The 17125-nt window shown below is 47.9% G+C and overlaps 1 protein-coding gene across 1 annotated transcript in view; it reads left to right on the forward strand.

Annotated features, from left to right (window-relative positions):
• Positions 1–17125, forward strand: part of DYSF (dysferlin) — a 100744-nt gene that overhangs the window by 53781 nt on the left and 29838 nt on the right. Inside the window, exons 41-45 of the mRNA XM_082481972.1 lie at positions 4036–4098; positions 12804–12902; positions 13597–13725; positions 14945–15100; positions 16848–16939. Coding sequence (XP_082338098.1) covers positions 4036–4098; positions 12804–12902; positions 13597–13725; positions 14945–15100; positions 16848–16939 — 539 coding nt within the window. The remainder of the gene's footprint in view (positions 1–4035; positions 4099–12803; positions 12903–13596; positions 13726–14944; positions 15101–16847; positions 16940–17125) is intronic.

Consider the following 17125-nt stretch of genomic DNA (forward strand, 5'->3'; position numbering starts at 1 on the left):
CACTGGGGGCTACATGGATCAATGCTTCATCCTCAGTACAGCTGGTTCTCCATCCACTACTTGCTTTGAAAATTAGGACCACTATCGTGTCCACAGCAGGTAGGGCTCCAGCACAGGGACCTGGTGTGGCTCCAGCAGCAGGGACGTGACTCTGGTAGAGATAGAGCTCTGCGACATGGAGGTGGCCCTTTGTGGCTCTGGTGGCCTGGCTCTTGTCTTGCAGGAGGAAGTGAGACTTTCTACCGACCTAGAGGCACAAGAGGCGTTTTTGGAAGGTGACAACCAGAAAATGGGGCCCCTGTCAGGGAACAGAGGGTTGTTGATAGTCAGATCCTCAGCGTTTCTCTGCCACTGTTTGCTTCTTGGTGCAGGTGAGGACCTGTCACCACCCTGGAGATGTTGCAGAGTGAGGAGAGCATCTTCTGGGTTTGGGGCTGCAGATGGGGGAAGATGCCTCTTTCTGCAGCGTTGGTGCCTCTCTTTGTGCTGCCGGAGCCACAGGCACAGAGCATCGCAGTCTGAGTCCCAGTGGGGAGGAATCTGTGGTCCTGGCTGGTGTTGGGGCAGAGAAGTTCATGGCAGCTGATCCTCTGTGAGATCCTCAAGGCTTGCCCCATGGGCTGGCTGCTCAAAAGCCCTTCCTCGGTGTTGCCTGGCAATGATCCTGGCTACCTTTTCCTTCTTGATACTTGCTTCCCCCAGCAGCTTTTGGCTGGGATGTTGTCCTGGTTCCAGCGAGGATGGGGTTAATTTCCCCAAGGAGCCGGCAGGGGAGGCAGGTATTCCATCCCACGTGACCCATGCCCGGCTATAAGAGGCGCTAGCCGGGGAGGGGGGGGCAGTCGCCACTCGGGGGCGGGCTGCGGCGGAGCGGGTGCGGTGGGTGCGCTGCGCGGTGGTACTGTAATCGCGTCCTTATACTCCTTTGTCGGTGTTATTGTTTTTCTTTCTCCTTCCCTTTGGCTGTTCTGTTAAATTACACTTTTTCAACCCACGAGTTTTGCCTTTTTCTGCCGATTTTTCCCACGGCTTTGGGAGTCGAGTGAGCGGCTGCGTGGTTCCTTGTTGCTGGCTGAGGCCAAACCACGACAGATGTGCAGAAGTAAATCTGTCTGTAAGAAAACCCAGCCCACCTCCCCATTTCTGTGTGCAGACCTCATCTTTACGAGACTCAGGCTTGGTCCAACAATTAGCAAAACTTCCAGGAGGGCAGTTATGGGTAGTGAGTGCTGAGGACAGAGGTGAGAGACCATCTGACCTCGGAGGATGCCTGTGAGGAAGAGGAAGGCTGTGGCAATGAGCGAGGGATGTGCATGTAAAGGGGGGCACATCTGGCCTTATCGAAACGAGGCCCCTCAGCCTTAGGTTGCAAAATGAAATGAGGTGAGCTCTTGCTCGTATTAGACTTTCCTTTAACCAAAATAAATGACACCATGTATTTGCATTATGTAATTTTTATTTTTTTAAATGTCCAGCAAAGGTCAGAAAAATATTTCCCTAGCAATGTCCCCAGACCTGAAAGCAGGGCCTTCTTCCCCAAAAATAGTCGCGGGCAACAGAAGTAATGAGCCAGGATTCCTGCGGTACTACTGAGGCTGGTACGGGTGGAGCGGCTCAGCTTTTCCCTCCGGACAAACACTGAGGTTGCCGGGGCTCTGCAGGGCTGTGGCTCTCCCAGACCTTGCAGGAACTTCATCACAGTGTTAGAAAACCTGATCAAATCAGCCTTCTGGGGAGAAAAGCTACGGATGGGGACACACACGCACTTTTATACAGGTGTACACAGCATTTGCTGCTCAGGGGCTGCTCCCCAGCAGTGGTGGAGCAGCACGGGTGCTGCAGAAGTCCCTGCAGCTGCCCGAAGCTGTGTCAGAGGAAGGAGTGAGACAGAGGTTTGCAGCTGGAGGGACCCCAGCTCTACAATAAATTGTTCCCTGGGGCAGCTTGAAGCCTATTGAAAGCATCTGCAAACTCGGATCAAACTCTGGGAGTGGTTTAAATGAGAGGTGAAAGGATGAGAGGGGGAGAGGGATGTTGCCAAGCCAAAACACTCTGCTGCAGTGGTTTCAAAGTGGAAGACTGACGTTTCTTTACCGAAACAAACATTTCACAAACAAAACACCCTGCAATGGATTGAATTATTCAATTTGACCCCAGAATAATTATTTTCTGTTTGTTTGTTTGTCTTTCACTTTTGCTCTTTGTTTGGGGAGTGGAGGAGGAGGGTGCATATTCCTGGAAAGCCAAGCAAAAATTCCCACCATCTCCCTCCCTGACCTCTAAATTTTGGCCCTGGATGCTGTTCCTCCCATGCCCACCCTCTCCTGGTGTCGGACATGGGTTGGGGTGACTTTTCCTTAGGTGGTCTGACACCGTGCAGCCATCAGGGTCCCTCCACCCCACTCTGCTCCCCTCTGGGGCCAGGTTTCGAGGGTGAAGGAGGAGTTCCAGTCTGCAGAGGCCATCCTACCCCTTCTCCCTGGGAAAGGCGATGGATCCCAGGCCAGCAGCCCATGCCTGGGGCCGAGCATCCATACTGTTTGCTCTTCCAGTGGTGACCTTGGAAGCAGGAGCCAGGATTGTTCCTGCCCGTGCATGTGTTTCATTGTGTGGCTCCAAAGGCTTTCTCCCTCCTTGCCAAGCCTGGCTTTGGTCCCTCCTCTGATGGATGACTGGAACAAAGGATCACTTTGTTGTCCTCATCTGAAACAGAGAAAACAAACAGAGGCAAAACTCCTCTGCTCTGAGGTTGCTGAGTGTGTTGTCCATCTCGTCCAAGTGGGGTGAGAAGTTCAGCCTGAGGTCTGTTTAAAACAAGTCTGTGTGCACATGAACTGCATACATCATGGTTACCAAATGCAAAGAAAAGAAGCTCCTAAAATTCATAGAAAAGCAATTTTTCTGTAGCAGGGTCTCCTGGGCTAAGCCTTTCTACTTTGCTTCTCTGGGAGATGCACAGGGAGTAGGGTTTTGCAAGGGCTGAGCGTGGACAAGTGGCTGCGGGATTTTTTGGGTGAGCCAGATGTGGATCTGCCTGTATTCCTGTCTGCTCTGCACCCGCAGCCTTCCCTTGTTCTCCATGCTCTTTCCTGTGTCCTCATCTCCATGGGAAGCAGAGCAGGAAGGACAACCATGAGGTGCCTCTCCAGCGCTAAGGGATGAGCAGGTATTTGTTTCTGCTGATAAAATACTCATGGAGGAGCTGTCTCCCACTAGCCTCCGAGAGTTCCATGGGTCTCCTAGTGGGAACTGAGCCTGGGGGAATCTTTCCCCCATGAAGCAGCTGTAAATTCAACGTTTTCAGCTTGACCCAAGGTCTGATGCAGGTCTGGTTCGATGAGGTCAAAAGCACTGTGTTCAGGGACCAGCCTGAGCTGGCGAGCAAGGGGACCACAGCTGGGCTTGGCCTGTTGCTCAAAACCAGCTATTTTCTGGTGAGAACGTCTCATTTCTTCCCCTTCTTCATCTCAAAGGAAACACGCTTTGCAAGACAGAAGTAGAGCTGCTGTTTGCTGCCCAGGGCAGGGGTAGATGACGGCAGCTCTCGATTTGCCAATGTCAAGCTGCGCTCATGCTTGGTGTTTTCTTTGTATCAGACCTTGGTCCTGAGCTCTCCTAATCCCTTTATGTTGAAAACACCCTGGGCCAGATCCCTCCCTGTCTCCTGCGATGAGCTTGGCTCGCTGCGTTTGCAAGCCCTCAGTGTCCGCAGGAGGAATTGCTGTCCCGCGCGCTGAGAAGTATTAACAGCTTTTCTGTAACGTGGGTTTTTGCTGCGGTTTCCCTTCGATACCCCACTTATCCTCTGCAACCCTTCAAACCCAGTCCCATTTGATGAACATCAGTGAAAACCCAAACTCTGCTCTTGTGCCAAGGATGCCTGGTCCAGGGAGACCTAACCTGATAACCCAGGGGAGGGGGAAGACAGCACTGTTTGGGTTCATTCCTTTTATTTCTCCTAAATTGTGCTTTTGCTGATGTATGTTAAACATTGTTTCTCTAACCCCATTGATAACCAATCATTTTAATTTGTAGCTTGCGGAGGGTATGACCAGCTCAGCATTAATTAACATACCGGCTTCTCGGGCCCAGCCTCATGTATGTATTGCTTAATTTCTAACTTACTTGCTTGATTAATGGTTTTCATGAATGATATATGTGCATATATATATATTTAAAGGTCTGCAAATTTGAGGGATTTCTTTGTGTGAAAGATCCCCTTGCTGTCCTAGAAAAATGGAAATTTCGTCTTGCTACAGGTGTGTGTGCATTTCAGCAATTGTTTCCCTTCATGCCAAAGAAAATGAGGTCAGTTTTGGGAAGAGGGATGAGGAAGCTTCCTCCCTCTCATCCTTGTGGTGTCGCCAGGATTATGTACGTCCTTGATGTCTTCCCAACAGCCTCTGGCTTCTCTATGCATGCCAGCAGAGCCTGGTAACTCAGTGGAGATGGTGTGTCCTGGGTGGCTGCAGTGGCGTGGTTGAGGACTTGATGGGACTTCTGTGCTCCTAGCTTGGGGACTGTGATGAGTCCTAGGTATCATGTTGCTATAAGTTGAACTAAGAAGGTGTTGGCCTTCCATGAGGAGGAGGGTTGCACCCCAAGGAAGGTGTCATCTCATCAGCAGGGCTTTGTACAGTCTGGTTCTTGCAGGTATACAGCCTGGCACCCTCAGAGCTTGGGGATGGGGGAGATGCCGGGCAGTGTCTGAGCAGTGACAGGTCCCTCCTTGCATAGTGTCTCTTTCTCTTTTCATGCATTTTTCATAAGAAAATCAGATGTTTGGTATGTTCCTGGGTTTTGTAAGAAAGACAATGAAGCTGCTTTGCTTTCTCAGGGCTGACACTCCAGAGGAGCAGTTCTTCATGCCCCAAATTCATCCCTAGCAGGGTTGATGACCCTGGGGTTCTTCATCCCTCTTGAATCCCTCTTGATACTGGCCCGTGACTTCCAGGACATGGGCTCTTCCTGCCAAGAGCCACGCACTTTCCTCCCACGTGTTTCAGGCCAGAATTAGTTGCGTTGCTTTCCACTTCTTTGCTGCGATAAACAGTGACTTCTTTCCACCAGCCAAGGCCAGAGCGGTGCCCACACGCTTCAGCCCTGGGGTGTAAAATGCTGACGAGTCAGCCCAGACCTTTGGAAGAAGGTCAGCTTGGAGGTGTTATTTATACTGTGTCTTTGAGAGGAAAAGTCTCCCTTTGAGGTCTGACCATGATGGGTGGAAGGAAAGATAAAGTGGGCTTTCACTCGCTGAAAATAACAGAGTAAAAATTGAGCAAGCAGAGCACAGGGAGGAAGAAATGGGTTGCAGCTTGATGGCAGCTGTAACTTTTGCATGGAGAAGCCCCTGAGGGACATCTTTCTAGGTCTTGGCATAGGGTTGGAGGCATGTTTAACATCCAGCCTGTCTCTTCGTAATATGTGGATATGTGCTTTGGCCCTATGCAGATCTCTCCAGTACCTTGTTTATCCTTTGTGCCCACAAAACATTGTTCACTTGATGCGGCTTCCTTCGTCGCACAGAAAAGACAGATGGGTGTCTGTGCTGGGATGCAGAGTATGGAAACAAAAGCTCCATAAATAGCCGCCTCCCTCCCTCTGTTCATCAGCATCTTTAATTTATGTGAATATGTTTTTGGTTTAGTTCAAATAAAATTTTACAGAAAAAAGAAAAGCAAGAAAAAAGCTGCAAACCATTAATTTAAAATAAAAGCAACAGAATATTAGGCAGTAATAAACCCATTCTCCTGGCCTTCACCAGGACTCTACAAGAATGTGATTAAATATCATAAACCTCACGTCGTGGAGAGCTGCTGACGCCTCCCGGGGGAAAACCATCCTGTTTTGGAAGGCATGTCACCGAGATGGCCCGTGCACGTTTTCCTTCCCGTCTCCTTCTCCTATATAGCTGGGGAACTTCGCACGAAAGCGGGAGCTGTGGAATGAGGCATAGGGGCTGCAGCTGGTTAAATATTAGGAAAAAAGCTTTTACAGCCAAAAAAATCCAGCCTGGTGTGGAGTGTGTGAGGGAGCTCCTGAACTTCGCCAGGTTCTGCCTCTGACTGTGGTGTTAATGACCCGGAGGAGGGGGAGCGTGATGGGAGATTGTGGGCTTACCCCTCGTGGAGAGCTGAGCTCACAGATCGGTCTGCCCATCTCCTTGGTGAAGTTCACAGGAGTTATTTTTTCCCTTCATCTTGAGCATGTGGGTTGTCTGCCTCCCCAGCAGCGTGGCCTCAGTGTGCTGAGAAAACCTCGAAAAACCCCAGACCCACAAACAGCTGGGGCAAGCATTGCCAGGGGGACTCAGAGAGCCACCAGGGAGGGTGATGCCCATCACCTCTGCTCCCTGTGGCAGCAGTCCCCTACGCCCGCCCGAGGGGTAAAGTCTGGGGAGAAGTGATAGTGTGGTGGGGACATCAGGTCAGGGCTGCCAGAGCTGATGCTTCAGGCTCTGCCTGGAGCCTGCACGACTCCAAGCACTTAATCTGCAATTGTTTATAGCCTAGTTCATAAACCCTTTCTAATCTGGCCTCTCTTCACACTCCTCTGGTGTAGCTGTTGCCAAAGTCCTCCTAGAAAAATTCAAGAGTCAGCCCTTCATCCCTCTCTTGTCTCTCCTGAGACTCTGGCATAAGCAAAATGAGATGATTTTGCAACACCGATGTCTTATAGACCCATGTCTCTGCTCCAGATCTGTCCCCTTCCCTCAACATTGAAATCCTGGCTCATCCCTCTGGAGCTCAAGTGATTCAATCATGTTCAAAGGGTGAAAGAGAGACTCATGACTTCTTAAAATGTCAAAATAAGCTCTTTCATGAGCCGTTTCCCCCTCCCTGCCTGGGAGGAGCACTCTATAATTATCCACAAGATCCCATCTTTGTTGTCCTGTAAATCCCCTTTTCCAACTGTCAGGCCATCCCAAGAAATCAGGCTAGAGCAGCTCCTGTCTCAGGTCCTGCACTGTGGCACCCTGTCCCCACCTGGGCTTGGCCAGTGTCCCCTCGAAGCTCTCTGAAGATGGATGTACCATCTCCCTCCGTGCCTCTGCCACAATGCCCATCAAAACCAACCTGGGAGCATTCAGGATGAGATCCTGGGGACCTTAGGGGTGACCTAATTTCCCTTAATTTGGGGAAGCCCAGGGAACAGCAGGACAGAGGAGAACCTGTAGACATCATTAGCAGAAGGTGCAATACACCACTTGCTAAGATCAAAGCCTGTATTTAGTCAGCTGCATCATGACTAAAGCTCAAGTAGATGTAGTATAGATGCCACCACCAGAGCCAGTCACACTGGAATCTCCTTATGAACAAGGGACTGTAAAACTCTCTATGCCTTTGGCCTGTTTTTGATATCTGCCTTAAGAGCAATATTTACATGGAAACTGGGGCAGGTTCCCATCCTTCTCCATTTCTACAGAGCATAGCACAACGGCAGCCGAATCCTGAGTGGGGTCCCTGTGTGCCAGGGCAGTACTAACAATAAATGAGTGTTGTTGATTGTTAAGGGCAAGAGGGAAATACAGGAATGCTTCTGAAGAATCACTTTAAAATGTTGACAGATGCAGCTGGGAATTACCAGAAAGCTGCTTGTGCAGCAAAGAATAAGCACGGTATATTCGGGGAGGATACATTGCATTTTGCAAAGCATCTGTTGGCCACCAAGTGGCTTTGAGGGCTCTAATCCCCTTTGGCAGGGTGTCCTCGCCCATGTCTCCTCCAACTTGCTCAGGCTCAGGATCGAAGGGACAGACAAGCTCCTTATCCTGAGAAGTACAAATAAGCTTTCAAGTGCTGTTCAGTGAAAACGTGGGGTTAGTGTGAAAGCCCCAGCACGGGTGGCAGGCAGTGGGAGTAGAGGGGCATAGGTTTGCAGGAGAGCCGTGGAGCACCCTTTGCAGAGGACCTCCCACGTGGTTAATGCCCACGTGACTCCTACCTTCCCAGCTGTGGAACAGTCTGGCAAGATCTCCTCTCCACCAGCCCTAGCTTGCTGGAGCAGTAGCAGGAGTCAGGCGGTTCCTGAGCATCTCCCAGAGGAGAGGAGCGCAGGAGGAGCCCTCGAACACCTCTGAGCTATGAAACTGTAACGAGGAGCCTTCGTTCTCCCCTGAGAAGCACTATAAATTGCTTTCTATGCAGTTGTTCGTACAGTTATTTTGGCTTGTGATGCTTTGGTTGTAAAAAATACAAATAACCCATCAAATGACAAATTAGCAAAGCTAACCCAAGACAAAAAAAAAAAAAAGTTGAAATCTGTAAACTATTTGGAATAATTGGTTATTTGCTGTGTTTGCTAGTTCCAAATCAGAGCACATATTTTACGGCTTATTGTGTTACTGTTAGTTGGAAGAGCTGTTGGTGTTGGATATCTCCTGCTGAAAATGGTCACCAACCCGTTCTGCAGCCCAGCGTTCCCCCCCCCTCCCCGCCATCGCTTTTTCTGCTGGTGTTTGGTGCACACTCAGGGGATGGCCCACGACACTGCCATGGTCAGTGGGTGAAAGCTCTCCCAGACCAATCTGCATGGCAAGCTGCCCTTCCACTGGCTGGGTTTGTGGGGGAAAGCATCCCCAAATATAAACACACGGAATAGAGAAAAAATGATGTCAAGAAGGTGTGTGGGAAGCTGCCTTTGGGTGGACATGGCTAAATGTAGACTGATGGAACAGGATGGAAAAAAACGCCATGGAAAACAAATGGTTTTCTCCACTTCTGAGGAAAATTAGCAGTATGTTGAAAAAGAAAAAAAGGTGAAACAGCCAGAAATAGATAGTTTATCTTTATATGGGTATAAATAAATGGATAATTTCTCTTTATGACAGTTGATACCTTGAGGGTTAATGGAAGGATAAGCCAAGTCTTCTTGCAGCCTGCCTGTGTGGATGCATGTGGTTTTCTCCCACTCCCTCCAGTGCTGCTTTCTGCATGGTACTGCTCAGAGCTCCTGCAGGTCCCCAGGATAGGTTGAAGGAAACCAGCGAAAGGACCAGGTTACCCCAAGGATAACTCAAAGACAGGTCCTTCTTGGGGAAGAGGTTGGAGTTCAAGGACATGAAAAAGGCTTCCTCCAGCTCCCCAAATCTGTCAGATGTGAGGTCTCAAGCCCAGTTTGGGTCACCTCAACCCAAGTGTCTTGGGCAGGGCATGGCCTCCTAGCAGGAAAAATCTGTTTTTTTTCCTGCCTCCCGGGCACATCTGCAATAGCTCCTGATCTGCGTTTGTAGGTGATGGAGCCCGTTGAGCAGCAGAGGCTGACATGCCTCCCTGGTGTGGGGATAGCTGGCACCTTGCTTGGGTGGTGGGTGGGCATCGTTGCAGCCGTTTCCTTGCAGAACCAGCCCGAGGACGCCTTCCGCGGCAGCGGGCCACTTGGTTTCCTGCCTGGGCGTGCTGACCTCTGGAGCAATGCTAGACGGAGCAGCAGAGGGATTTAGGATGTGGTTGGAAAACCCCAAGGAGTGCAGCTGCGGTGTTTAAAGACATTTTGTGTTCCCCAGCTGTTTGCCATGGCCTCTCCACTGGGGTTTACTGCGTCGGCAGGAGGACAGAAAACCCTGGGCTGGGTTAGTTTAGACGGGTAATGATCTGAGCTGACCAGGCTGCCTTTGTGCTGGAGCAGATGAGGATGCTAACACCACCCTCTCCAAGGCTGAGGTGCATGGTGTCATCTCCTGCAAAAGCGTGGCAACAAACAGCTGGGGAACTGCATCTATAAATGTCCAAGCTGTTTCTAGAGGGATCTTCTCATCCCAGCTGCAGAGCTTTCCCATAGCAGGAAATCTGCACCCCAGATGTGAGGCGCAAGTACGTTTGAGACTGAGGCGGGTGGCTTTGCTTCTTTAGAGGCAATATTTATTATTGCTATAATTATCTATATTCCCACAGGGAAGAGTGTGTAATCGCTATGAGAGCAAGCATAAGCATTAAGACTTCAGTTGTCTCGTGTGCTCTGCTCTCCTGGCTTTGCTGCCTGGACATCAACCTGCCTGTGCCTCAGTTTCCCCCACCTGTAAGGTGATGATAAGGACTAAGTTTCACCAGAAGCCAATATGTCCATTGCATGGCAACTTCTCAGGTTTCTACATCTCCTTTTGCTCCAGACCTAAACGGCCATTTGAACGTATTTTGTGAAAATTGGCTGTGCTGGACAAGTCCATACTCCTGCTATCCGCATCTGGGAACACATCCGATGGGATGGGCTTGGAGTCACAGGAAAGCCTGGGCAGTGGGGAAAAAAATTACTCTGGCTCAATCTCCCTGACCAAAATGAGGTTAAAACCGGTGCATTGACCCCCAGGTGAAACCAAATGAGATTGAAAACATCTCAAGAGCTGCCGGGATGACACAGGTCTGCATTTTGGGGTCCAAGGGAGGGAAGGATTTCAATACCCTCCACAGAAATGCGCGTAGCCCTGGGTAAAAGTCCTACATGGAGATCAGGCACGCTTAAACCTCCTTCTCTATTATCTGAAGGTGGTAAGCAAACGGCGGCTGCTGGCTCTGCTGAACTGAAGGCCTGATCCAGAATGGCCTTAAGGCTGTGTCTGAAGAGCCTCATTGACTTCAGAGGGATTTGCACACTTGATTGAAGTTAAGCATGTGTCTGAGTGCTTTTGCTGTGTCCAAACCATAATCCCAGAAATGTTTCAAGTGGGAAGTTGCAGCCTGCTGGTGAAATTCTGGTTTTTAAAGGCATTAAAAAAAAACACCTGAATTTCTTTATTTGTGGAAACGCCATGGTTTTGGCCATTAAGATATTCCTCTCTTCTGGGATGTCCCCCGGAAGGGGCTGTCCTGCTGCCCCTTTCCTGGATGCTCACGGAGCTGCTCGAAAATTGATGAAATGGTCCCATTCAGACTCTTGCCTGGTGAAATGGTCCTGGACCCTCTTCCGCTGCTTCTGTGCTAAATGTTGACCTTCCCATTTTAACAGAAAATGTCAAAGCTGGCCACCCTGGAGCTTGAAAGGTCTTGACTTTATCTCAGTACTGAATGGGAAAGCGTTTGCAATCCTGACTCCAGCCTCAGGGCATTTGGGATGCAGGTGCCAGCCCACATCATGGTGCTCTGTGCTTTATGGGAGAGGTGGTTGTGAGTGAAGAAGGAGTGAATAGGGTTGGAGAGAGAGCAAACCTTCTGATAACCATGAAAGCAGCTTGCCGCCTCTGAGTAAGCTTCTCTCCAAGCCAAAATTTTAGGCTCCAGTCACTGGATGTGAAATTTATCCACCAGCGATGCTCACCCGTGGGTGTGTGCCCCGTTGCAGCCCCACAGGGTCCATGCAAAAGTTGGAGAGGGCGTGCAGGAAGCTTGAGGTGCCTCAGCCGTGTGTACCATGTCCAAGGTAAAACACCGGAGGTGATTTTGGCTATGGCCTGGTTGCTAAATGAAATCCTGAATTCCGTCACTCATGTGGTGGAGCCATTGCTTTCCCTGGCTTTCCCATTTGCAGGCAAATGGATTAATGTCCTTTGCTATTAACATTCCAGCTGCTCCCCTTGCCCCCTTCTTTTTTTTTCTTCTTCCCCCCCCTTTTTTTTTTTTGTAACATCAGTAGTAATCAGCAAAAATATCTAACCAAATTCTTTGTCTTGGGGCTGCAGAAGATACCATGGGTAAGTCGTCAGATTAGTTTAAGTGCTTTCTTTGTAACTCAGTACCTGTGGAATGTCGTAATAAAGTCATGATGGTCAGAGTGTAGCTTTTTAAACAATAAAACAGGGGAAGCGATGAAAGGCAATTTTTTTTTTTTTTTTAAAAAGGAGGCAGCAGAGGCCTCAGAGTTAATTTATGTAATATTTCTATTAAAAACAATGTCTATTCAAGACAGCAATTTAAAGCCTGCACCGTTGGCTTAAAATATAAATCCAATAAACCTCTATTATGATTCCTCCATTAGGTCAGTGTGATGGAATTTTGTGGACTTCTAAAATAAGACATTATTATTTTTCAGGAATGTTTCATGAATCACAGTCAAAGCCCCTTCATCTTTGCTTGTATAAATTTCAAAAATGGTGCTCTTATAAAATGCATACATTTGCTGAAGCCGGCAGCCGCCTTTCTTCTTGGAACAGCATCCTCAGAGCTGAAATCCAGTTTGCATAGCAGATGAGGGAAATGCTCCTTAATGGCGTTGTGGCTGTGGACTGTGAGATTGTGAGGCTGAGGTTATATGAGATTTGCCCATTTCTTTGTATAATGTCAATGAGAAGAGAGTCACGTTATTCCTGAGAGAGGTGCAGCACCAGGGGACCATTTTTTTTGGTGGAAGGATGTGCATTTTGTGCATTTCTTTGTTTGCCCATGTGCTTTGTTTGGATGGGAAGGTTGGGTGGTGCTGGGACACAAACCAGAAAGGAAATCCCTGTCTCAGAAACCCCTCAAAGCTTCCAGGCAAAGCCTAAACTGGGGGCTGAATTTAAGAGCAGTCCTCATGTCCTCCCTGAATTTCAGGCTTTCAGGACCATGTTAGCACAAGAGTTAATTAATCTCATCCCCTGTGTGGTTCTACACTGAGGTCCTGGGAAGACCACCACCCAAAATCTGCCCCTGGCCTAAAAATGCTGCAAATTTCTTCTTGTGAGCTCTACCTCACCCTCCCATGGACAATCATCCCCTCTGCTGACAGGTCTAGCTCCATGGTGTTGCTGTGGCTGCAACAGCTGGTTTTGGGCTGGAAGCATCCCAGAAACACCTTGAAACCAGGGAGTTAGGAGCAATTACAGGAGATGCTGCTGTTGTTGATCGTGGGGACCTGCTCATAGAGATATATAACTTTGGTGTCTCTTGCCGCAGGAGGAAGAATTCATAGACTGGTGGAGCAAATTCTATGCTTCCACAGGAGAGAGGGAAAAATGTGGCTGCTATTTAGAGAAGGGCTTTGACACGCTGAAGGTAAGTGGCCTTGGCTGGTTCTGATTCATTGGACCTGCACTCTCCATGATGTTTTTCCACAAGCTTTGATTATTTTTTTTGTATTTAGTTTTTTTTTTCTTCCAAGGGAACAAAAAAAGATAATTTTCCCCAGAGACCAGGTACTTTTGTTTTAAAAAATAACTATTATTAAAACTCAATTTTCCTTGCAAAATCATTTCTGGTAACTTTCCACTTTGCAGCCTTCAAAAATCGTCACTTTTCTAAGTGGCAAAGGAGATGGGGATCTGCGACCCTGAAAAGTGTTTGGGAACAACAAGGATTAGCCAGAGATTGCTAAAGGAAGGGGCGTTTTAGATGCCCTGTTACAAGAAGGGCTAAAATTAACACAGGAGCAGAAATAGCACTGAAGAGGGGGAAACCTTGCCTGGTCTTAAGGAAAATGTTTCCAGCAGGAAGGTCTCTCTGGCTGATGAAAAACCCTCTGTGAGACCTTGGCTTAGTCTGAGTCTTCTGTGATGTGCTGTTATTTATTGTAGGGTTGCCAAAGGTCTGTTCTTCATCACTATCCTGGGGGGAAACAAGGGTGACAGGTCGCAGGACTCTGTTCCAGTGGGTGGTATTTGCCTTGTCTCATGTTGGTGGGGACATGCTGCTGGTCCCTCTCTGCCCAGGAGCAGTCCCTGCCCTCACCCCCCCATTTCTCCCTCCCCAGGTCTACGAGACAGAACTGGAGAACGTGGAGGACTTTGAGCATCTCTCTGACTTCTGCCACACCTTCAAGCTGTATCGTGGCCGGTCACAGGACTCGAATGATGACCCCTCGGTTGTGGGGGAGTTCAAGGTGTGACGGTCTCTCTTTCTACCTGTACCTGTATCCGGGAACACGTGCTGCTGGGTGGAAGGTCTTGCTGCTGAGTGGAGTGATGCCAATTGACTATTTTGGGGTAGAACTTCAGTGAGGAATGGACCATAAAACTAGACCACTGGGCTCAGTTTGAACTGAGCAGCCTGTGCAGGTCTGGCTGCTGTATTCTCAGCAGCGAGTGCATTGCTCGCTTCAAACCCAGTCTAGGTTGTGCTGTCATTCTGGAGCAGAAACCCACCTGGAACCAATGCTGGATGTAAGCCGTGGAGCATCTTCTTCCTCCAGGGCGGTGGTGGGTGCATGCGTGAGCACTGATGGTCTCACCACGCTGGTGCTCAGAGCTCTCTTTTTGGACGTGTCTGTCCAGTGCAGAGGAGCTCTTTTTAACCTTTAGCCTATTTGCAAGAGATGAGGGATTACATTTTTCTAGCTTTTTTTTTTTTTTTTTTTTTTTTTTTAATTCCTGCTCTTACCCAGCACTCTCGTCCCCCAAACAATACTGAGAGACAGATTCCTGCCACTTCACTGGGAGGAAATCAGCTCTGGTGAATAAGAAACTTGTAAATTTTTGCATTTTCTCTCTCCTCCTCCCATCCTTCTCTCGGGAACCAGTTGCCTTGTTCAGGAACCCTTAAAGCTGTCCCTGCAGAGAAAGTCTCAGCCTTTGGGGAGCTGCTTCATAGCAAGGCTCCTTCACACCTCTTTAATAGCATGAAGGCTCAAAGGACAGTGAAGTAGAAGAGGTAAAGGACAAACAGGCTGGAGTTGCTCTGTGCAAACTTACAACAGAGTTTGCATCAATGTTCAGGCAAGGGATGAATGTTACAGGCAGCTCGCCACCCTGGTCCTGGCTCCCTCAACCATGAAGAGCCTGACAGGACATGGTCTGGTCTAGGAGACAGAAGACGGTCAGGATCTGGGCTCTGTCTCCAGCATTGTAGTAGTTGTAGGTGTCCTGGAAACATTCAAGGTCAGATTCAACGGGGCTCTGAGCAACCTGACGTACTAGAAGATGTCCCTGCTCATTGCAGGAGGGTTGGACTAGATGGCCTTTAAAGGTCCCTTCCAACCCAAACCATTCTGTGATTTGGTGATTCTATGCAACCATCCAGACTTCTGTTGCAAGCCTGCTCACATGAGACCCATCTGCACATGTGGGTGTGCAAGCTCCGCTGAACATGTTTGTCCTTCACAGGGTTCGTTCAAAATTTATCCTCTCCCAGATGACCCGCGAGTCCCAGTGCCACCTCGGCAATTCCACCAGCTGCCAGCCAGAGGACCCCAGGAGTGTCTTGTCAGGGTCTACATCATCCGGGCCTTTGACCTCCAGCCCAAGGACACCAATGGAAAGGTATCCTGCTGGGGATAGCTGTGGTGGACCTCAGTGTTGGCTCACGGGGTGGGCTCTCAACAGGTCAGCCTTAATTGATCAAAATTTATATATATGGCTTAACATTTAGAAACAACAGTGACAGCAAAAAGGAGAGAATCTACCCCTTCTTTCTGTCTCCATTGCAACATCTGGGAGTCCCAGGAGCCAACTTTTCCTCCATCCTGAGGGATTTTTCAGTAGGGCTATTTAAAATAGCTAAATGGGTGGGTTTTTTTTTTTTACCTTGGTGCCAAAGGAAACAAAATCATGTCTTTCACATGATTGCTTTTTGAAATGCTTTGCAGTCTGGAAGAAAAATTCAGTGCAAAAAGAAAATTGTGTTGGTTGAAAAAGTAAATGTTCATTTTGTTTCACTTTGCAAAAGAAACTCAGGGAAAAATCCTTCTTAACTTTCTTTGTTCCACTGGAAAACAGGGAAAAAATAAAAAAAAAAGTATGGGAAATATTTTGGCATGAACAAACCCCCTGCTTTTTAATCTGCCCAGGTTTTGGAAATGGACTTGGAATGAAAGTTTTCAATTTCTTAGAAATCTCTCATAAGAGATTCCTGCAGATCAAGAAGAATGAGTAAAAAAAAGTGGTTTTTTTTACACTGAAAACGGAAACTAATCCAGGTTTGACCCACAGTCTTCCCCCTATGCTGTGATGTCTCCTAAAGCTCATCACAGTCAAGGGGAGACAACAGGAGAGCCCTCACTGCATCTCACTGCAGTCCATCCTCACTGCAGACCTTCCCCAAGCGCTGCTTTTCCATCCTTCCTGTCTTAAAAAAGTTGATAACTCAAGGACAAGTGATGAGGAACTTGGCCTGGGTGTTTTTTTCCAGCGAGCATAATAAGCCAATATCTTGTCTTTTTTTTCTTTTTTTTTTTTCTTTTTTTTTTCTTTTTTTTTTGATGTGAGCTAGGATGGTGGGTTGCTGTAGTACTGGACTCAAGCTCATCTTTTGGGTGAAGTTGTGTGTTTTGTTTTTTTTTTTCCTTCCCCTGTCAAAAATGCTGACTTGAGTTAATTTAACTACTTTTCAAATTTATGCTGGTTTCCCGGAATAGTTTTAGTTGTGAGAGAGAAGCTTAAAAACTTGCTAAAAATGCAAAAATATCTGATACAATGTTTAGATGCACAATGAAGCTTTATGTTAAAGTATGCTTCCATTTTATTTTTTTTTTAAATTTGTTGCAGCATCTTGGAAATAAATGGTTTTGAATGACATTTTTTGAAACAAAATGTTTTTCCTTAGACATTTTAGTTCCCTACATTTGTAAATCTATTTTTGAGTAGACCTCAAACTTAAAAAATAATGACCTCAATGGAACCTCAAAATAAGTGACTCAGATGAAAACAACAACATCCTGAGGACTTCAGAGCAAGCTCAATCCATTGAAGAACCCATAAGTAGTTTTTTTCATGCTCTTTTATTGCTTTTGCATCCCATGGACCTCAGAAGGGCTTGGACTCTTGTCCCACATTGCTACCTGGTCCTTTGGTCATCCTCAAAAAGGAATTGCAGTGCAGGTAGCTGTTACCGATGGTTACAGATCTGTACTAAGGAGTTAATGGCCGGACTATCCTATCCTTGAAAATAGGTGTTTGTCAAGGGTGGTGGAAGATCCTGCTTGCTGGGACAAGGGGAGGCAGAGTTATTCCTTTGCTATCAATCTTGCTGTGCAATGACTCTTGCATTTATTTTCATGCCCACCTTTAGTGCGATCCCTATGTGAAGATTTCAGTGGGAAAGAAATCCATAAACGACCAGGAAAATTACCTCCCCTGTACGCTGGAGCCTGTCTTTGGAAAGTAAGTTTTGATCCAGTTTGGAGTCCATGCAATTTTTTATGTCATATTGAGGGAATAGGGCCAGACCAGCTTCCTATTCCAAACTACAATCAAGGTCAGGTCGGCGGGCTCTAAGCAACCTGATCTAGTTGAAGATGTCCCTGCTCATTGCAGGAGGGCTGGACTAGATGACCTGTAGAGGTCCCT

The sequence above is a fragment of the Vanellus vanellus genome (genome assembly GCF_965231255.1).
Source record: "Vanellus vanellus genome assembly, chromosome: 4".
Classification (NCBI taxonomy): Eukaryota; Metazoa; Chordata; class Aves; order Charadriiformes; family Charadriidae; genus Vanellus; species Vanellus vanellus.